We start from the raw sequence: 20,356 nt of genomic DNA on the forward strand, positions 1-20,356 counted from the left end.
ATTCTTGGCCTGTGTGGCATTCAGGGTCCAGACTGCCTTGGACCAATCGGACCAGTCTTTGCGGAAGCAACTGATGACGGGGGTTTAAGAGAAGGAAAATGGTATTTTCAAGCCGTGTAGGTCAGTACAGTAAAGAGTACTGTTGCAGACTCGAGCAAGAAGAATGGTGAAATCAGAGAAGAAGGGGCGATGGTGGTGAAGGTTGGGGGAATGGGTTGAAATGAAGACGTTCCTTTCGCCGATAAGTTCGCCCTTTTTCAGCACGCGTTAAGTTCCACTTCCGCTTTCTTACCATTTCGGGTCTTTTCCCTGAACCACGCGCAACACAAGTCATACTCCAGATTTCCCTCCACTTCCTCCGCCTCTCCCTTTCCTCTCAGATACCCTCATTGCTCGGAGGCCAGTGTTGCTCTGTCTTGTAGCCTTCCACGCTTGCTATCTTCATCTTATTCCCCAATCCCTCGGGCACTTGTGTCAAAAATATCAGTGCTTTGAGAAGCCAGGGTTCTTGTCAGCAGAGTCTCAATTGTATAACGCACTGTCTGAGAATCCATTAGTGGTGCAATTAGGGCCAGTCAGACTGGGCACTTGCATCTTCAAACCCCATTGCACAGAAATTTTCTCTCCCGGTCATTGATTGATTGCATGGCACGTGGTCTTGAGAAGAACAGCGACAGTATTGGGAACGTCAACCTGAACCTCATCAGGCTTGTTTCTTCCTCTACCTTCTGAATCAAACCCCGTGGCTGGTGTTCAAGTTCTTCACCCTTCTTTGCACACCACCTCTTTTTTCCAAAACACAAAGCTCCTTGAGGCTCACCTTTGTCCTCTTCAAAATGGCACCAGCTGGACAAACCACTTATCAGAAAGACGAGCGAGTGCTCTGTTTCCACCATGAGATTTTGTACGAGGCAAAGATCCTCGACGTCAGACACGTCGACCCCGACGACCGCAAGAGCCCGTATGAGTACCTAGTACATTACAAGGGCTGGAAAAACACGTACGTATATCCTCGGTGTTTTGCGTTCTCCGTGTTCCGTCGGTCTTTCATGCCTAAATGAGCAAGATTGTCTCTACCCCTCGCTCGTCTACTAGTTACGAGGCTACTCTAAACATCCTGTGGGCGTTGAGGATAAAGCATCCCCCCATCTGCGTTGGCGGGTGTACATGGATTTGGCTGACCTGGCTTTTTGCCACATTTAGCTGGGATGACTGGGTCCCGCAAGACCGACTCCGTAAATTTACCGAGGAGAACAGAGAACTTGCAACTACTCTTCGCCGTGAGGCTGAGGCTGCGTTCCGTCAGAAGAGCACCAAGGCCTCCGCAAAGAAAAGGGGAGGTTCCGATCGTAGCTCCGCCCGGGGAAGCGAAGAACGCCAGCTGTCCGTTCCTGGCCGCGGAACCAAGAGAGCCAGGGACAACGATATTGAAAAGGTGAGCTTGCTGCATTTACTATTCAATTTTAAAAACCCTGTCAATGGCTATTGCCTGGTCATGGTACCGATGAGGCTTGGCACCTGGGTTGGGACTCGTAGCTCCTCGAGGCGATTAGACTGACAAAAAACGCTCCCAGGAGGATAGCTTTTATGTACGACCATCAGTGAGGATTGTTATGCCAGACAATCTGAAGTCGCTTCTGGTCGATGATTGGGAGAACGTGACGAAGAACCAGCAAGTCGTGGCTTTGCCGGCTAAGCGCTCGGTTAATCAAATCCTGGAAGACTATTCTGAGGCAGAGAAGCCCAAGCGCACAAGCTCGGCTGATCTGGATGTTCTTGAGGAGGTCATTATGGGAATCAAGGAGTACTTTGACAAAGCCCTTGATAAGATCCTTCTTTACAGATTTGAACGCGAACAGTACCGAAACCTCCGCAAGAAGTGGGAATCGGGATCGGGAGACTTCGCCGACAAAGGTCCCTTGGATATCTATGGTGCCGAGCACTTGACTCGTCTTTTCGGTATGATGCTCTCTATGATATGTTGAAGATTGCCACTGATCATATCTAGCTACCATGCCTGAACTAATTGCGCAGACTAATATGGATCTCCAATCTACTAACAGACTCCGCGAGGAGCTTTCCAAGTTCACTCTCTGGTTGAGCAAACACTCTAGCCAGTACTTTGCTACTAGATATATGACTGCCAGCAATGAATATGTCGAAAAGTCTAAGGGTGTAGCAAACCCCAATCCTGGCACTGCTACCTCACGTTTGGTGTAAATGGGTTTAAGGCTTCAGTACACATTGACTGCTTTTCACACACGGTGACATTGCATGATGGTAAATTGTTATACTTTTTCTGAAGAACATTTCCTTTTCGTTTTTTTATTCACAGCACTGTGGTGGTTTCAGGAGCATGGGAGGAATTAGCTTTTTACGCGAGTTATGGCTTCTAACGGTTCACTTTGTAACATTAGAGGAAATTGGCGAATGTTATGGAACGGTTTAGTCTTCTAATCCTTCTTTGCTTTGGTCATCAAGTTTGATTTCATAGACCAAAATAAGTACAGATATCATGGGGCATTCTGTATCAAGTTCCCATAGAAACCACAGAAGTAATAGCACTTTCGACACAAGTTCAAGCCACACCAACGAACAAACCAAAACCAAGCAAACTATCTACACAACCAGCTGCCTCGCATCTTCAACAACGCACCTGGCAGCCTGCTTCAGCTCCGTCTTCGCATCCGTTTCCCGCCACCTAGTCCAAGCGCTCAGCCCCTCCGGCGGCTGAATGCTCAACGTATCATACCCTTGCTTGATAATGCGATGAACCTCTCTGGGACCGAGGTTCTTCTTCCGGTGCGCCGGGATAGGCGCCACGCCTTGGCCATCACCATCGGGCTTCGCATCAGTCTGCTCCGGGTTAAACAGCAGGGTGTAGAAGTGGGTTGAGACGGAAATGAGGGTGTCGATGGCCGCAACGTGGACGTCTTTGGATGGGTTCGGGTCTGTGGGCTTCGAGCTGGCTGGTTTCAGAGAATACACGTCGCGGTATTTGGTGATGATGGGCCTGTCTCGACCAGTTTGTAGAATAGGTCGTCGTACGAGGAAGGGTCGGGGAGGAAGGTGTCGCCTGCGGAGACGCAGAATGCGACTAGGTCTACGAGGGTTGTGGTCAGGGTGGTGATGTTAGGGTTGGATGCGAGGTCGGTGACGTAGGTTGTTAGGAAGCGCATGAGCGAGAGAAGGTTGCGCCAGAGCTCCGACCAGTGGTACACTAGGCGGATTTTGTTCATGGATAGGTAGGTGAGGAGGCGGAGGAGGATCGCGATTGAGTGGCTGTTGATGCGGTCAGTATGCGGCATGATGTGGGAGTGGATTTGGTAGGGAAGCACCTGTAGATGTTGACATCGAGGCGGCGTCGCAGGTTGTGGGAGATTGTATCAATTATGATGTCGAAGATGACTGTTGCGAGGACGCGGTCCCCTGGGACTACTGGTAGATATGGCTGTCTTTGGCGACAGAGGCGGATTTTTCTTTTGTTTTCTTCGCTGCAGAGTTGCTTGCAGAGGGTGGAGTCCTCGGTGAGGATGCGGAGCGTGAAGAGGTTGAGTTTGGCATAGTGCGCTATCCTTGGGGAGCGGTAGGCGTGGTGCAGAAGATACGATGTCAACGAGAGGAAACTAGCAAATGGCGATTCTTCATTATCCTTGTCTGGGGCTTGGCTGATCAGATTCTGGCCAAAGAGTTTGTTGGCATTTGTGAAGTCATAAGTAGCCAAAAGGATAGCTGCTTGCTGGGCCGGCCTAGTTCTGTTAGCTTGTTGGTCAAATCCGGTGGATGCACTCTTATCTTACAGCATCGCGAACATCTCCTTGGCTTCTTCTGCACTCGGTGGGCTGGCTTTGTCTTTCTTGCTTGGAGAGAAGGCCCCCAGGCCAAAGTAAACCAATGTGCTGAACAGCGTCCACCCTTCGGGGGCATCGTCCTGCACAGCAACATAACCGTTCCTCACAGCAGCGCACGAGAGCCCGACTCCCTTGACAATCTTCTGGATGCTTGTCTCATTGACAAAGTCGTCAAGTCGCAGCTGGTAAGGGTTTTGGAACTCAAATTTGTTGTAGTTTGCTAGCAATCCCAGAAGAAGAAATGGGTCAAATACTTGGATTGGAGTTTCAGATTCTTGGACGAACTGTACGACAGATTAGATATTCTAGGGTACGCTAAAAAGAGTCGATGCGCATTGAGGACAAACCTTCATGAGGGACGGGAATAAATCGCGATGCGTTAAATACGAAACCAGACTGGTCTTGTATGCGCCACTGGTCATGGCGATAGCTGTCTTAATAGCCTTGATGCGCAAATCAACTGAGGAGACGGTTAGCATGGACCCGGCTCATAAACATGACAGGGAGATATTGATGAAACTTACAGCTGCTTCCATTGCGAATAATGCCATCCAATACGGCGACAAAGTTCGAAATAACTTGGTCAACATGATCGAGACCTGCAAGAACGGTAATGACATCCGAACTAGGGTTGGTGTACTTCTTCTTCAAGACGCAAGCCAGAAATACCATCAAGGTCTACCTCACTTCTTAGAGGTTGAAGTACAAAGCAATGACTTCTAGGAATATACGCACCTCTAGTGCATACGAGTCCACGGGACTGGCTCTCGAAGCAGCTTCACGGATGGCCCGGGTGAAAAGCTGTTGGGTTTGAACCTGGTGCAAAGTTAGCACGCAACAAGAGCATTCCTGTAAGTTATGGATTGGGTAAGACTATGGGTGGGATGTTACCTGTAAATGGAGCGTTTCATCAGGGCTGAGCTGGTCTAGGATAGAGCTGAGCTGGCTCCGATCAGGCGGCAGCAAGAAGAACTCCCTCCAAAATCCCTCGGAGGGTTCATTATAGTCCGAGGTCTACAAGGAGTAAGTTAGTATTCACTAAGCCAGAAGGCGAGGTGGCTGGACGGACCTGAAATAGGTTCTCGTATAGTTGCACGACTTTAGGCTTGAAGGTTTCGGGTCTAGTTTGCTGAGTTAAGGGGGACTCCATGATGGTTAGACGGATTCAATGATCTGCATAGAACATAGGACCACGGCTAGCATCGCAGTGAGGAGAACAATCAGACAAGAGACAGACGGGCAAGAATGAGGCGGAGTATGGGTTCTACTGTTTCTATCACTACAACCACGTCGTCGTCGTATCGCACCCAAGAACGGCCACATCCTTTTTCTGCCTATTTGGGTTTCAAACCCACATGAGCCACGCTCTTTGGTCCGTCAAGCCACATTTCATTTCATCCCAAACGCTCCACATTTGTTTGAGGTCTTTTAAATATAAAACTAAAACTTCTTTCTGTTGTCTCAGAGGCGATTTGATTAATATCCTATTTAACTCACTCCTATATAATTTTTCAAGCCATCAATTCTCCTAAACAATAACAATTAACATACAATAACTTAGTTAACTAGTTACAATTGACGATGACATAATCATTCTAGTCAGGGGCGATAAACTTACTAGTAATATTGACAGCCTGGAGAAACACATTTCTTACCATTATTACCAGGTTCAATACTAATATAGCCTCCGTAGACACTGCAGCAGCATCATTCCAGGTGTTGACTAAGCGCACCAGAAGGTACTTATCAACCTTGGTGACATTCCACTTTATTGAGGATCGAATGTGGGAGAAACCCATTAGTCATCGTCTCAGCTCGTGCCTGAGGTACCCGCTGCGGGAACAAGCTGACAATCACCTTATTAACGGTAAGGTAATTGATGGTTTCCTCCCCATAAAATCCAAGTCAGTAGAACAATTGCACTTCTAATAAAAGATTGAAGGACAGAGCCGCATTCCTGCAAAGTAAGCGAACCACTTGTCGACTAACTAATGTCATCTACCCCATAAATGGCACTATATGAGAATCCCGATCAGATGACAAGAAGTGGCGCCACTGAACTTGTGTAGAAACACCTCGACGGTGATTGGCCGGCCGGGTACTTGCGGTGACCCTCTTAACCGACTGCTGACTTTCTTCCGCCTCAAAACAGAACTCAACCTCCCGAGTCACATCAATTCCCAACCTACTTGACAATTTGCTTTCCCTCTCCACTAGATCACATCAGATCCTATGAGAACTTAGTGCTTTGTTACTTCTATTATTGCATAGAGCCTTTGAACACCTCATATTTATATCTACAGTCATCATGTCCTTCTGCAGAGTTACGGTTCACTCTCCAGTGACATCATCCACAACGATGTTGCGCTGTGTGAGAAATCCCTACAAGACCCCGGCCCATCGTCTGTTCTCCTCATATGGAAATGCCCACCGGTCTTCCAAGCGCGACATGCAGACCGCTACTGCGTATCGCCCACATTCCTTGCCGACCGCTTTCCCACCTCCCCGGAGCGGCGGAAGTTACGACACCTCTATCTCGGCAGACTTCCCTCCGCTCCGAGACACATCGGCACAGCAGCAAGGAGTCTTTTCAAATGTTAGCCTCAGAGAGAATGAGGCACAGAAGTCCAAGCCCGTCGAGTCGACTACTCCCGCCTCGAAACCCGCGGAAAAGCCTCGGAGGAAGCTACGTGCACGGAAAGCGGCCATGAAGTTATCACCTGAGGCTATTGTGCAACTCCGTAAGCTACTGTCTCAGCCGGATCCGAAGTTGATCCGAGTGGGCGTAAGGAACCGTGGCTGCTCGGGCCTCGCCTACCATCTTGAATACGTGGAGAAGCCGGGTACCTTCGATGAAGTTGTGGAACAGGATGGCGTCAAGGTTTTGATTGACAGCAAGGCGCTGTTCAGCATCATTGGTAGCGAGATGGATTGGCAAGAAGATAAATTGAGCAGGAGATTCATCTTCAAGAACCCAAATATCAGTATGTTTCCCAGTTACTTCTCTTTTCCCTTACTGTTTGTGAAACCATGATCGCTAACATGTTCTCAACAGAGGAATCATGTGGATGCGGTGAATCCTTCATGGTTTAGATTACGATTCTGATCTTCTTTTACGGCCTTTTGGAATTATCAACGGTGCATCGGACGGCGTTCTTACGGATTGTTCTCTCCTGGGATTATCGAGTCTCCCCTTTTTCCTTGTTGAATACATCAGTGATTCCCGGGTTATACAACCCACATCGTGTAATACATACTGTTTTCTTTTCATCCTGTATGTCAAGGACTTGACCTTGGCTGTTCAACCCATGCGCAGTGTGCGTGCTGAGTGACTCTGTGCTCGCTTTTCCCTTTGTTTAATATCAATAAAGATATCAAATTCAATGACAAAAAACTCTTGAAACACTCCTTTATGTGTATAAAAATTCATTTGCTCTGGAAGCTTCTGATATCAGATGGGTATGTTAAACGGAAGTTTTCCGCTTCTCCGCGAGAGTTTCCCGCCATGACCTATCGAATACCGCTGTACGCCATCGATGCATAACATGAATAGGAGGAAACTTAGAACTCCACAAAAGAAACACTAGAAACCATATAGGACAAACAGGAATTCTAGCTTCTGATCCCCGAGAAGAGTGACAGGTACAGAATACAGAATACTTTGTATTCCCTCTTACAACAAACCCGGCATCACGTGGGCCCTTATCGGGAAGTACGCCGAGTATGGGGAATCAGCCCACTGACTGGACCCTCCGCAGGTACCATCATTTACCTCTCGACTTGCTACTATACGACAACACTCGACTCTCGTGCAACCATTGAACATTTCATACCCCCCGCCAACTAAAATAATTCAATGAACAAAATGACAACACCAACATTCTTATCCCCGAAGCACAATTCCGGGGAGGATCTAACACCTGACCCTCTTCTCCTCACTATCCGCTTCTCAGCCTCAATCCCCGATCTTCCACTCGATGTTCTATACCCCGAAACAACCACATCAGCAGGCCTAAAACAACTAATCCGCACCCGACTCCCACCAAACCTCTCCTCCCATCGTCTCCGACTAATCTACGCCGGCCGCGGTCTCGAAGACACCATCCCACTTTCCGTCTCCCTGAAACTACCCCCCTCACCCTCCCGCTCACCCAGATTACCTTCCGACGATGAAGACACCGATCTCTCAAAGGCAAAGGGAAAGGGCAAAGCGCCCGTCCGAGAACAACCCCGTCTGTACATTCATTGTTCGATAGGCGATATCGTCCTTTCCGCTACAGATTTAGCGACAGAAGCATCGTTGGCATCTACGCTCCAGCAAGAGGGTCAGACACAGAAAGATGGTGATCAGTCAAATCTGCAGAGTCAGCAGCAGCAGCAGACTTCCTCGACGACGCCTGCGCCCCGTGGTTTTGACCGGTTGTTGTCAGCGGGGTTTACCCCTGCTGAAGTGTCGGCGCTGCGGTCGCAGTTTATGGCTATCCAGTCCGTGTCGCGAACGCCAGATACCATGCCGAGTGGGGCGGAGTTGCGGGAGCTTGAGGATCGGTGGATGGACGAGGGCTCGTCGGCAATGGCAGCTGGGGCTGGAGGGGCTGGAGAGGGAGCGGGTTTCACGGATGATGATGGGGGATTTGGGTCGGGGTCGCGAGGGGCTATGGATGATATGCTCTGGGGCGCTGTCATGGGTTTCTTTTGGCCAGTGGGGTGTGCGATGTGGTTGAGGCGCGAGGAGGGCGTCTGGAGCTGGCGAAAGGGTTTGGCAGTGTTTGTTGGGGTGGTTGTCAATCTCGCATTTGGGACAATGCGTATCATGAACTGATACTAGGTGGTGTTTGTTGCGTCTTGAATTTCACCCTTCTGCTTCTCGTTATGTGCTAATGATACCCCGAATTTTTGTTCTTGCTTTTAATAAAACAGGCCAATTAAGTCGTTGAGTTGTACCAAAACTACAAAAGCTGGCTTGATTAGGCCATGGAGATGCTATCATACAACGTTGCTTTAGCAGTGCCTGCTACAGCAGACACTGTATCGTAAGATGAAAAGTAAAATCGAAGAACTCCCGCACAACGCCTGCTAGCCCTAACGCTTAATGAAACTTGCTGTAGATAACGGCAACAATTAGGAGAACCAAAACGGTTATAATCGCAATAGTAATTATCCGATTCGTAGCCATCCTGCGTAAAGTGTTAGCAATATGAGCTATAGCGTAGAAGAGTAGGAGTCCAAGGAGTCAGTACCTACGGGCCATGCCCCTCAATGTTTTGATACTGGTATCAACATATCCTTCGCTTTGCTGCAGATTGCTCCGAGTATTCATGATGGTTTCCCGCTGCTGATTCAAATCTGCTAGCGTGTTGCGGCCGATATCCTCCGTCTCCAAAGCAATCCGCTGGCTTTCTTGGAGTCTGGCAGAGCTGCGCTCCAGGCGGTCCGTGCCGGACAGAAGCTGCTGCCTCTGCTCCAAGTGTACATCCTGCGGGTCGTCGGTGTAGCGATCACCAAAGAGTGCTTTCCGGTCGTCAGAAAGAGACTTGAGCTTGCGTTTCGACTCATCAAGGTCCGTGGCATAATTGCGAAATCGTGCGTTGACTTTTGACCGTGCCGCCGAGGGGATGTTCTGCTTCTCCATGCGCATCTGGTCCAACTGCGAATGACCGGGCCTGTCAATAAGAATTCACAGAGAGTTGTAAGGTAGGTAACCAACCAGTTCAGTAGCTTCATCTAGCAGCTGTTCCGCTTTCCTTATTGTTGATTTCCGTTGCTCTCCACTCGACTCAGCGATCTGGTCTAATGTCTGGTTCAGATCGGCCTGTATCAGCTTCAGCTCGGTTTCGTAACTACTGAACAGCTCCGAGCCGGCATCGGTATCCAACGGGTTCGACATGATGACGAGATGTTATCTATGTAGAAAAAAAAGGAAGATTTGTATAGGTTGCGACGTTGGTCTAAACTGGGTTTTTAAAGCGCTCAATAGTCGCTGATAGGCAGGCGGATTCCTGGGACCACCTTATCTTGCGGTGGCTGGTGGCACTTTCGATCGGTCAGGACTCAGAACGAACTGAGCGCGCCCACACAGATACACTACACGATGTAGGGAGTGGCCACTGATGCGCGAAATGAGGGACACACGAAAAAGACCGAAAGCTGTGAATTTCTGCTGTTGAATGAGGGGGAAAGTAGGCAGAATGACGATAGATTGGCATTCCGGAACAGGAACCCCCGACCCACACGTGATGCGCGGCCGAGGCTGAGGTTTCCCGCCTTGCGAATCAATCATTAGTTAGTCGTAGTTCACTCTTCCTACTATGGATGTACTAGTAGTATGCTATAATTACGGATCGATTGGCGGATCTTCCTCTGATACTCTAAAAAAAAACAACTATCTTCCGTACTCGAAATGCATCATTTGCCAGCTTTTCAGTAGTTGCAACTGATGTGCTCACGATCAACGGAAATCTGATATGCGTGCAGATATGAGCCAGCCACCCGACTATAGTGTGCCCCTGATACAACTGGAGTGTGTGGAGTATGCAAATTAACCCCGTAAAACAACCCCCTCAGGATTGGAACCTGGCCAATGACCACTCTGGGTGTTTGGAGTGTCATAATGCGATATTTATCCTCCTAAAAGCCAATTTGCCGCTGGTTCACCCATGATTAAGCGCCCTGTCATCTGATACAATCACACCCAAGTAGATCGGAAAGCATGTCTGGACGACCCCGTAACCGTGTTATGTTGGCAATCTTTCGTTTCATCCTGAACTAATCTTTTCACCATAGTTGAGACCGCCTGATTCTCGCCACCCCTGGAAAGGATGAGCCGAGGTCTGAATGGGGGCGAGTAGTATAGATATATCTGCTGTTTCATCCACTCCCTCTCCAGCCCGTGCACCAATTGTTGCGCTTCGTATAGAAGGCCTGAGTTCACCTTTCAATTGCTGGCACTGTCTTTTCAATCAGATAGAAAGCTGGTTATTAGAAGAATTTCTGTCCCATGCCACTTCCTCACTCCAAACGAGTCGCTATCGTTGGCGGCGGCTGCACTGGAACCACTTGCTTCTGGGCATTGCAACAATCGACGCATGATGTCCACCTGTTTGAGGCTTCAGCAAGTTTGGGTGGGCGTATCAAATCCCTACCATTAGAACAGTATAGGAAAGCGGTCGATGTGAACACACAATCGCCAGCCTTCAATGCTGAGGCTTCTCGTTAGTTTCGTTATACCAGAACGGCGGTTCAGGGCTAACATCTGTGTCCAGCCAATCTCGTGTCTTTGCTCCGCTTCCTAGGAATAGGCACATCCACTGTACCATTTGCTTTTGGTGTGTCAGATGGTGTAGACACTTATGACTGGTGTGGTGGCGTTTTGAATACCCTTCTCCTGCACCCGTGGATGCTGTGCAGTTTAGGAACCCTTCGTTTGCTGCTCGACATCATATGGTTTAATTACTTGGCCATGGATATACTGATAGACAAGCGTTCTTCCCGTGACAAGACCAACGTTCTGCAGTCGCTCAGTACACTTGAATTTCTTTCGAACGAAGGGTATTCAAAAAGTCTTTGCGACCAGTATCTAGCGCCTTTGCTTTCCACCCTATGGGGGATAAATATTGGAAGGCTACTTCCGCAATTACCTGTCAAGACCCTCATTCGCAGCTTATGCGACCATCAGCTCTTTGGCATACGGCGAACAACGCCAGATTTTCGCCGTATCGATGGCGGAACAAACCATGTTGTTCAGACCATGGCCAAGGGGTTCTCCTCTGAAAATGTGCACCTCAATACCAGGGTCCGGGAGATAACCCGTGTGGATAAAAGACAGTATATCCTCTTCACAGCGGATGGTAGAGAATCACATTTTGATCATATTATCTTCGCCGTGGATAACGACGAGATTCTCAAGATACTAGGTTCCAATATAGATACCGATGAAACGGAGATCATCGAGGGGCTCAAAACAACTAACAATATCGCCGTCTTACACTCAGACCCTTTTGTAAGTAATCCACGACCCTCCATCAGGCGCGACACGATCGAAAAACCACTTACACATTCGAAACAGCTGGCACCCAACATCCACGGAGCTTGGCCCACCAGCAACTACAGCCTAGACCCCTCCGACCACACCCAGCAAGAACCCCCAGCCTGGACTCCCCGCAAATCCAGCCTTACATACAACGTAAATTCCCTCCAAAATATCCCAACCCGTCTCTTCGACCGGCTATACATCACCCTGAATCCATTTACGCCGCCCCACCCCCGCTTCGCACACAGCATATGGGAGTATACCGACCCCGAGCTTAGCACTGCAACTCTCCAAGCTCAAAGCCGTCTTCCGTTAATCCAGAACAAGAGGGGATTAAGCTACGGCTTCCGGTGGACCGGGCGTGGGTTTCTCGAAGATGCGGTTACTTCTGGTCTCGAGATTGCTATTGAGCACTTAGGTGCTCAGGTGCCTTTTGGGGTTCACTACCACCCTGATCCCATGTGTTCCTCGACATCGCCGGTTACAGAGCTAGGATTAAAAGACCATCTGGTTCGGACGGTGCTTTGTCTCGCTCGGTTCTATGCTCTGATTTTCCAGATGTCGTGGATCTTATTGGGGGCACTTGGGTTCCCTGTATCGAGGGTTGAGATTATGTTTGAGTGGATGTTGGGTGGGAATAGAATGCTTAAATCTTAGTCGGCCGGTTTGATGCTAGAGAGCCTTTATAGAACTGGTTTCTATAGTGGAGAAATGAGACCAATGAAAACATGGGACTAGTTGACATTAACGTTAATGACTATGATGGATCATTTGCCTGACCAGTACACGATACATCAGACATGGTATACATATTGCTCTTTTTTTTTTTCAGTTTCCTTTATTCTTGTGCTCTTTTCTCAGTCCAAAGCATTAATTCAAAAAAGATCTTCGTTTCCACAAAACGCCCTCTAAAGGAACTTCTCGCTATCTTGGCTTACAATCGTCGCGCTTCTCTTTGCATCAAGGAAGAGGTCCTCGCATTCGGCCACATCGGCCTCCTCGATGCCTCCTGGCCGTCCATTGACCCGTGCAAGAATGCTAGCGGGGGTTAGTAATTGCAGTGCGTACCGCAGACTGACGTTACTGCCGTGCTCGGAGATCTTGTCGAGGGCGGGATCGGTGATGTTGATGCCTTCGGTCTTGGCGCGAAGGCGGATGATAGTCTTGATCTCGTCGGAAGAGTAAGGGTGGGTGGGGACGATGAGAAGGCGAGCGAGGAGGTCAGAAGGAATGCCGTGTGCGGCAGTGATGTCGTCGGTGCCGCGGATGACAGTGTGGCCGCGGTTGGAGGCAAGGATGACAATGGGGGAGATTGTGGATTCAAGTGCACGGTTGAGATAGGTGAAACATTCGATATCCAACATGTGGACCTAGAATGGGAATGTTAGAAGCGTGGGGCGGAAACGCAGCCATGATAAGTCACATACCTCATCAATGAATAGAACACCAGGAACCAGCTCAGCAACTCCTTGGTCGATATACCGGCTAACTACCTTGTCGATCTCCTGGCGCAGCTTATCCGTGATCTCTGTCTTCTTGGGCTTCATCAGTTGTCCCATCATGCTCATAACGTCCTGTCCACCTTGTGGTCGGGCGTTGGCCATGTCCAGGTCATGTAGCGTCACATCCTGTACGATTTCCTTCTTCTTGTGGACCTCCCCCTTGGGCACAGGAACATATTCTTCCGCTTCAAGATCGAACTCGGTCGCATAGGCATCTGATCGTCCAACTCTCTTGCAAGCACCAGTGTTCGCTTCGATGTAGATAACATCTCCAACGGTGACCCGTTCCTTCTGGATAGCCTCATAAATGCTGGGATCAAGGCGCAGCTTCTTGGTTCCCTTTGCAGACTTCAATCCGATAATTAAGTGACTGATTGTGCGTCCATAGCCTCCCAATGGGTTTTCAGTTTCCTCGGGCGTAAGCTCGGTGACTTCACCTTCATACACTTCTTTGGTTTCGCGCACACGGAGACCTAAAAGCATGTTAACCGTGTGAACACTTAAACTCTCTAAAAATGGTCTGCGCACCAATCGCTCTCCGGAAGTTCTCCATAAGTGCCTCTGTTTTCTTAACTTCAGCAGAGTAGATTTCACTGCCAACGATTGGACAAAATGGGACCTTGGTTCCCAGTTCCTGTGATACGGCAAGGGCGAGCGCCGTCTTTCCAGTTCCTGGTCCACCGGCAAGTAGAACAGCACGCCCGGCCATCTTCTTCGCTTTGATCAAATCGACAACAACACCGCATGCCTATTGAGAGCTAGTTAGCACCGTGATCGTTGCGTAACGCGGTCGGAGGAAGAGCATCGCGCACCTCACGGGCGGTCGTTTGGCCAACGAATCCATCACTGGAAGCCTCTGCAGTGCCATCAGGACGTAATCCAAGACCCTTGATATGCGTGTGCGCGGCGGTCCTGTTTTCGCGCGAATTGCCCTTCACTTCGCTAATCTGGACCATGGTGAAAGGGTTGCGACCTCACTCAGAAGTCACGATAGGTTAATTAAATTATAGTCGGAACGGCCAGGGATTAGAGCAACAAGAAATATTATCGGGAAGAAACGTAATTGATGGGCCAGCAGGGAAAACTGGAGACAGGACGATAGCGATGGATGCTTCTGGCCGAAATTCAAGCACAGCTTAAGGGACCGCTCAATGATAGCCGTCCGTTGCTAAGGCGGTGAGGCCAACTCCCAAATTCTTTCACCTCACTAAGGTAGTCAACGAACTACTCCGGCCCTCAATATCGCATTACCCGTCGTGCCCGTCGACGCCGTTTACTTCCTCTCGACTGTCTTTCCCTGTCATGGTCGATACCATATCGACCTTTTGATCAAGACAATGGCGGGTTTACAACCTCGTTCGGCTTTGTCCGTCCCGTTCTCCCTCTCTTCGGCTTTTCGCAACCTCTCGTTAACCGCCTCCAAACGGTCCTTTTCCACGACATTGGCCACGCAGAAGACGAAACAGCTGCCTGATTACATTCCTCCTTACCCTTACGGTCCAAACTATGTCTACAAACAGTCGAACAGCGGTCTCTATGGAGGCGCTATGATCCAATTCGGAAACAAGATCTCCAAAGGTCGTAATGAGGGGAAAACCCGACGCTTCTGGAAGCCAAATGTCCGTCGAAAGAAGATCTACAGCGAAGCACTTGAGGAGTGGCTGTTTATCAAGGTTACACGTAAGGCTTTGAGGACAATCCGGAAGTCTGGTGGACTCGATAACTACCTTCTTGACGACCGGCCAGGGCGGGTCAAGGAACTTGGAGTGTTCGGATGGCAGTTGAGATGGAAGGTTATGCAGACCGAGAAGATTCAAGAGCAATTCCGACAAGAGCGGAAGCGCTTAGGACTCCCCGAACCGCCATCATTCGAGGAGTGGGTGGCACAAAAGGAAGCCGAAATCAAGGCGCAGGCGGAGGATCTGACCAACATCACGGAAGTCACGAAGCCAACTTACAACGAGAAGCAGTATTAAGGAGGGAGGAATAAAAACTTCTGGAGAAGGACTTTGAACAGTTGATTTTGTTCCAGTTTGCGGTGATCAATGGATGGGCGTCTGTATTATTATTTTGGTCATGGTCGGCAATGCCTCATATACCACTTCCCGGTATTGATAGATGGGAGGGACGGCGGAGGCCAGCATACAACTACCACTCAGTTGTTGCATTTATTTCCTTAAATTTGCATGATTAGCTCTTCAGTGTACTTATACGTTGTCAATGCTACTTTGGGTTAAATATAAATAGTTCGTTATTGAAATATCATGGATGGGGCGAGTACCACTGCTATGACCTTTCACACCAGATATACAGAATCTCGACATTTCTTTACAACCTAGATCAGGATACTCTTTAAGCCGCCAATACATCCAACGACCAACCAAGAAAGTACCTCAGGAAATGTCTTGGAGAATATGTCGGGCCGTTGATGATCCGCATTTAATTTCCGGATGCGGCAGATACTAGATAGGACCGTTCCAGAAGTACTGCGACGCTGCAAGCTACATTTCCACACAGCCCAGGGTCTACTTTCTATTAGAATGCCCTGATCGGTAGTTTCGTCCAACTGTACTCCTAGTCACCCAGCAAATTACCGCTGGGGGCAAACCGTTCAACCATGCAGTTCGCTCTACCACCTCGGAGGAACCTCAATGCTCCTCTATACGGCCGCTCTTCCCGGCTGTCGTTACAACGCAGGAAACAACTTAAAGCTGTTGCGATCCTAGGATTCGCACTGGTGGTGACCTACTTCTTATTATCGCAACTATTTTATTCAAGTACAGGAACTCCCGCAGCACCGGCCGGGACGTCAAGTCTTGTCATCGTGACAGTTCTAGACCGTGCCCGCTGGAGCGCCGATTACATTCAGAAGATCACCAAGAACAGAGAAGAATACGCCAAGCAACATGGTACGTGAACACACGATTTCCCGACCGGTGATACTTACTTACAGTACGTGCGTTGCTCAAGGTTATACGAATTTCTTTGCCAACATATCCGATTACGAAACTACACTGGAGAGCGCCCCGCGAAGCTGGGGCGTCGTCCCAGCCGTTCGACATGCGATGGCCACCCATCCGTACTCGAAGAACTTCTTCTACCTCGATGCGCATGCGCTGATCATGGACCCGAGCAAGTCACTGGAATCGCACCTCCTCGAAAAGAGTCGTCTAGATTCGTTGATGCTCAAGGACGTCCCCGTTGTCCCGCCAGATAGCATAATCAAGACCTTTTCGCATCTAAAGCCCCAGGATGTGGACCTCATTCTCAGCACAGACAGCGAGAGTCTTAGCTCCGGGAGCTTTGTTATCAAACAGGGCGAGTTTGCGCAGACATTCCTGGACATATGGTTCGATCCTTTGTATCGCAACTACAACTTCGCCAAGGCCGAGGCACATGCGTTGGTAAGATGTTATCCTAGCTCCGTATCGGGTCGCTTTGTTCTACGACCGCTTGTACCACAGACGCTAACGGCAGTCACTTTTCCAGGATCATATTCTCCAGTGGCACCCGACGATTCTGGCCAGACTAGCCTTGGTTCCTCAGCGGACAATCAACGCATACAGCAAGGACTCGTCGGGCGCAGGCGCGGATGGAAACTATAAGGACGGTGACTTGGTCATTCGCTTCTTTGGATGTGACACAGATACGAAGCGGAATTGCGAGAAAGAGATGGAACCATATTACCGTCTATGGAGCAAAAAACTCAAAAAAGACTGATTGCCTTGAGCATTTAGTTTCATTGAATGAGGAATCTGTCACGCTGGACACACGGACTGCTCCAAAAGTTTGTGTCCTGGGTGAATCCCTGCGAATAATCTTAGGTCGGTGTTTTGGAGCTGGAGGCACCTTTTCCATGTAGAGCGTTTCTCATTTGCTAGCTTTTGATGTTTAATGTAACAAATACTCAATTATTATTTCTAGTATTTTTGACAGAAGTATCTTGAGGAAACGTACAATTGGAAATCATGGGCTGACACCATAGCCCGTGATACCGGTCATGATTAGTTTTCGAGTAGCCATGTTAGAAGAAACACTTGTCCCCTGCCACGGACTACTGTTCTAACGGCTCTATTTAAAACAATGAACCTGAGAGTGACCAGGTTCGAAATGAGTAAGAGTAACAAGGCCAGAGCTAGCCGTACCTCACCACAGTCTTTGAAAAAGAAAGTGATTTGATTTCTTCTGGTCAAAACTAAATAAGACCAGGAACAATAACGGAGCGCTTGCGCTTGTACTTGTCACCGAACTCCTTGCGGTAACGGCGTTCCTTCTTCTTAGCCCACGCGGCCATCTGCGCACCGCCGACGGCGATGAAGAACAGCACGCTCCAGCTGAGACCGCTAACGAGATAGACACCGACCCAGGCCATGATCTCGAACAGGTAGTTCGGGCAGGTGACAAGGTTAAATCCAAATCCTGAGGGAATACCCCTGTCTGTCGTACCCGGACGGCGCAGGCCACGTAGCACCAAATGCGAGTTCAGGTTGGCCAGTTCACCAAAAACGAAGAGGCCGAGACCAGCGTAGAGGAGAGCAGGGTTCGGTTCGTTGACTGCAGACGCGTCGGGGCGGAAAACCCAATAGGCGATATTCAAGCCAGCCAGGACCCAGTAGTGTGCGCTATTCTTGAAGATATTGCGTGCTGGCATCGTGGCATTGCTGAAGCGGTGGATGAAGATGGTCTCAAATTCACGCTTCAGGAAATGAATAGACAACAGTGCACAGACCAATTGCTGAAGATAGGATGGTTCGGGAAGTGGCTTGTCGAAATTGTAATAGAGATACGGACGAAGAGGGTAGAGGAACAGAGCAGGGATGACCAGAGGGCCAAAATACTCAATGATAAATACGGTGCGCCAGCCAATTTGGGGACCTGGGAAGATGGTGTTAGCTTATTGCACATAACGATCAGAAGCTGCGCCTTCACACACCAAGGTCCTTGACATGGACAACACTTCTCTCTTTCAGACCGGTATCATCGACTGTAGTCTCCTTCGAATTGGGTACTACACTGCGGTCGCTTCCTTTAGTAATTCTCAGGCGATGGATGGAAAAGCCGGAGGCCGCCGCGAGCGCCGTGTAGATCTCCTGGGCGGGAGCATTGGGACTGATTTGAATTTCCTTGGGGAGCTTCTTGATCGGTTTACCTAGTATAGGGTAAGTAAGGGTAGGGAGCTAAGAGGCACAAAGACTTTGTGCCAATGGCTGGCAGCCGGTGCAGGAGGCACACATACCCCGGGGCTCAACAATTAATGTAATACTTGCTGGCGCCATGATTGAAATCGAAGATTTCCCGTCAAGATAGCCGAATTCAATGACCAAAACTCGCAAGTAGACAACTGGATGCTGTTTAGACGACGACCAGTATCACATATTTCGAGAGGGAAGGACCACCCAGACACGATTGGTGATAGGCCCATCCTGACCTCGGCTCGTCAGTGATCACGTGATATCAACAGTTCGGGTTTTGTAAATGTTGAGGACGGAAAATAAAATTTAAAGTTGAGAGCTTTCAAGGTGGGGCGACGCCAAGAAACAACCACCTAAACTTTCCAGAAGCTCTGAAGAGTCAAGGCAAAGTGATAGCACGTCAGGCGATCGAGAAAATGCTTCGAAGACTTGAGTCATATGAGGGAGAAGGAAGCATCCTGCAGGTCAGGGACATGCAGAGTATGAATACTGATATCCTACTCCGAGTAAGACTCTGTACTGTATGTACAATGCATTGACCCCACCCCAAGACAAAAGCAAAAATACGCTGGCTTATCATTGAACGCTTCCTTCCGAGGTATGATCCTGCGTATTGGTGGCATATCTTCTAATTATGAATACTTATCACTTCATGTTCAGCTCCTCTTGCATAATCCGTAAGAAGACGGGTCAGGACCAGGACGACTGGCACCCAGTAGTGTCCTTTAGCCCGGTCAGTTCAGCCAGCCACCTTCGCCGTCACATGATTGGCGTCGTTTGGTGCTAAGCTAAGAAAAAAACAATGTTTGTGACAGCCCTGAGACCATGACGGTGTCTGCGACATGCAAAGAAGGAGTGTAGATATCATGATCATGTCTTCTCAGGTCTCAATTGGCCAACCCGTGAGAAATCGGCAATCCCGACGAACCATCAATCACCTGGAGCAATAAATATGAATGGAACCTACCACAGACAAATTTCCGTTTGCGTTTTTGCGCCACCTCGCTGAACTTCCAGTCGTAGATCGGGCCTTCCAGTCCCATAAACCAATCTGATCCAATAGTTAGCTGTTCATGGTGATCCTTGGATACGGGGGGCCATTCGGGCTCCAAGGTAACTTTTCTCTTTAGTTTCGGCCTAGAATTCCCCACGGGCTCCGTGGGTTTCCCTTCTCCATGAACGGCAACGTCGTATTATTAGTATGCCTCAGCCGTCGACTCGTATACTCCGTGCGCGAATCAAATCAACGCAGACTCACTGGCACACCTGCCAGTGGGGCTCTCCTTGTCAAGGGAGGAGAAACGGCGAACAGTTAGTTCGTTAGTTAGTAGGTGTATGCTTTCTAATCCAAATGACATTGGAGCTGATCCTCTTGAGCTGACTCTATTTATTCAGCCGCACCGTAATCCTTCACAAAGTTAGGCCGATATGGTCGTGGACATATAAAAACCAGTTACAGGAACAAGTTCCTGCTCCTTTTATTCATCTCTCTTGTCTTACGTTCAAATACCACGGTTCATGAGTATATCCATATTTTCCCCCCTCTGAGAGTTCAGTAGCTGCCTCGTTGTATCTTTACAAAATCGGTCATCACCAGCCTCACACCCACTTTTACTTCTTAGGTTTTCGCAACTCTGGGCGTTCATTTCCTTGGGTTTTTCGATATAGGTGGGTAACTATGAGCCCCTCCTGCCAATAAAATACATCCCTATTGCCCAATCTCTACAACGACCCTATGTTATCACGTCCGTTGCTTAGGATGAAAGATAATGGCGGGAAAGG

At 49.0% G+C, this 20,356-nt stretch overlaps 10 protein-coding genes across 10 annotated transcripts; 6 read left to right on the forward strand and 4 right to left on the reverse strand.

Annotated features, from left to right (window-relative positions):
- Nucleotides 1-836: 836 nt before the first annotated feature.
- On the forward strand, nucleotides 837-2,297 carry ANOM_005413 (MRG family protein; the record flags this gene model as incomplete). The annotated part of the gene is made up of 4 exons (XM_015550670.1): nucleotides 837-1,000; nucleotides 1,204-1,435; nucleotides 1,575-1,959; nucleotides 2,009-2,297. 4 exons carry the CDS (start codon nucleotides 837-839, stop codon nucleotides 2,218-2,220), a joined length of 993 nt encoding a protein of 330 aa, XP_015406872.1. The 3' UTR covers nucleotides 2,221-2,297.
- A 322-nt stretch (nucleotides 2,298-2,619) lies between these two features.
- On the reverse strand, nucleotides 2,620-5,001 carry ANOM_005414 (ARMH3 family protein; the record flags this gene model as incomplete). The annotated part of the gene is made up of 9 exons (XM_015550671.1): nucleotides 2,620-3,013; nucleotides 3,049-3,282; nucleotides 3,339-3,749; nucleotides 3,801-4,135; nucleotides 4,199-4,311; nucleotides 4,376-4,529; nucleotides 4,587-4,667; nucleotides 4,743-4,865; nucleotides 4,921-5,001. The coding sequence occupies 9 exons, from the start codon at nucleotides 4,999-5,001 to the stop codon at nucleotides 2,620-2,622; spliced, it is 1,926 nt and encodes a 641-aa protein (XP_015406879.1).
- A 1,015-nt stretch (nucleotides 5,002-6,016) lies between these two features.
- isa1 (Fe-binding Fe/S cluster assembly protein ISA1) lies at nucleotides 6,017-7,241 on the forward strand (the record flags this gene model as incomplete). The annotated part of the gene is made up of 2 exons (XM_015550672.1): nucleotides 6,017-6,835; nucleotides 6,907-7,241. Coding segments are annotated over 2 exons (774 nt in total), but the record flags the coding sequence as incomplete, so codon positions are not given.
- Nucleotides 7,242-7,716: 475 nt separating this feature from the next.
- ANOM_005416 (DSC3 family protein) lies at nucleotides 7,717-8,673 on the forward strand (the record flags this gene model as incomplete). The annotated part of the gene is made up of 1 exon (XM_015550673.1): nucleotides 7,717-8,673. The coding sequence occupies one exon, from the start codon at nucleotides 7,717-7,719 to the stop codon at nucleotides 8,671-8,673; it is 957 nt and encodes a 318-aa protein (XP_015406877.1).
- Nucleotides 8,674-8,868: 195 nt separating this feature from the next.
- ANOM_005417 (v-SNARE protein VTI1) lies at nucleotides 8,869-9,971 on the reverse strand. Its single transcript, XM_015550674.1, has 3 exons — nucleotides 9,559-9,971; nucleotides 9,092-9,498; nucleotides 8,869-9,028 (listed from the first exon to the last, which is right to left on the reverse strand). Exons 1-3 carry the CDS (start codon nucleotides 9,736-9,738, stop codon nucleotides 8,941-8,943), a joined length of 675 nt encoding a protein of 224 aa, XP_015406876.1. The 5' UTR covers nucleotides 9,739-9,971; the 3' UTR covers nucleotides 8,869-8,940.
- An 877-nt stretch (nucleotides 9,972-10,848) lies between these two features.
- On the forward strand, nucleotides 10,849-12,537 carry ANOM_005418 (uncharacterized protein; the record flags this gene model as incomplete). The annotated part of the gene is made up of 3 exons (XM_015550675.1): nucleotides 10,849-11,062; nucleotides 11,114-11,850; nucleotides 11,917-12,537. 3 exons carry the CDS (start codon nucleotides 10,849-10,851, stop codon nucleotides 12,535-12,537), a joined length of 1,572 nt encoding a protein of 523 aa, XP_015406871.1.
- Nucleotides 12,538-12,788: 251 nt separating this feature from the next.
- On the reverse strand, nucleotides 12,789-14,485 carry rvb1 (RuvB family ATP-dependent DNA helicase pontin; the record flags this gene model as incomplete). Its single annotated transcript, XM_015550676.1, has 4 exons — nucleotides 14,195-14,485; nucleotides 13,911-14,130; nucleotides 13,308-13,855; nucleotides 12,789-13,250 (listed from the first exon to the last, which is right to left on the reverse strand). The coding sequence occupies exons 1-4, from the start codon at nucleotides 14,336-14,338 to the stop codon at nucleotides 12,789-12,791; spliced, it is 1,374 nt and encodes a 457-aa protein (XP_015406870.1). The 5' UTR covers nucleotides 14,339-14,485.
- A 234-nt stretch (nucleotides 14,486-14,719) lies between these two features.
- On the forward strand, nucleotides 14,720-15,358 carry ANOM_005420 (mitochondrial 54S ribosomal protein bL28m; the record flags this gene model as incomplete). The annotated part of the gene is made up of 1 exon (XM_015550677.1): nucleotides 14,720-15,358. The coding sequence occupies one exon, from the start codon at nucleotides 14,720-14,722 to the stop codon at nucleotides 15,356-15,358; it is 639 nt and encodes a 212-aa protein (XP_015406864.1).
- A 560-nt stretch (nucleotides 15,359-15,918) lies between these two features.
- ANOM_005421 (putative alpha-1,6-mannosyltransferase subunit) lies at nucleotides 15,919-17,317 on the forward strand (the record flags this gene model as incomplete). The annotated part of the gene is made up of 3 exons (XM_015550678.1): nucleotides 15,919-16,291; nucleotides 16,353-16,786; nucleotides 16,872-17,317. Coding segments are annotated over 3 exons (978 nt in total), but the record flags the coding sequence as incomplete, so codon positions are not given.
- On the reverse strand, nucleotides 17,265-18,729 carry ANOM_005422 (trans-2-enoyl-CoA reductase (NADPH) TSC13; the record flags this gene model as incomplete). Its single annotated transcript, XM_015550679.1, has 3 exons — nucleotides 17,265-18,257; nucleotides 18,316-18,531; nucleotides 18,619-18,729. Coding segments are annotated over 3 exons (993 nt in total), but the record flags the coding sequence as incomplete, so codon positions are not given.
- Between the last annotated feature and the right edge of the window lie 1,627 nt (nucleotides 18,730-20,356).

The sequence above is a fragment of the Aspergillus nomiae genome (assembly GCF_001204775.2).
Source record: "Aspergillus nomiae NRRL 13137 chromosome Unknown contig00135, whole genome shotgun sequence".
In the NCBI taxonomy this organism is placed as follows: domain Eukaryota; kingdom Fungi; phylum Ascomycota; class Eurotiomycetes; order Eurotiales; family Aspergillaceae; genus Aspergillus; species Aspergillus nomiae.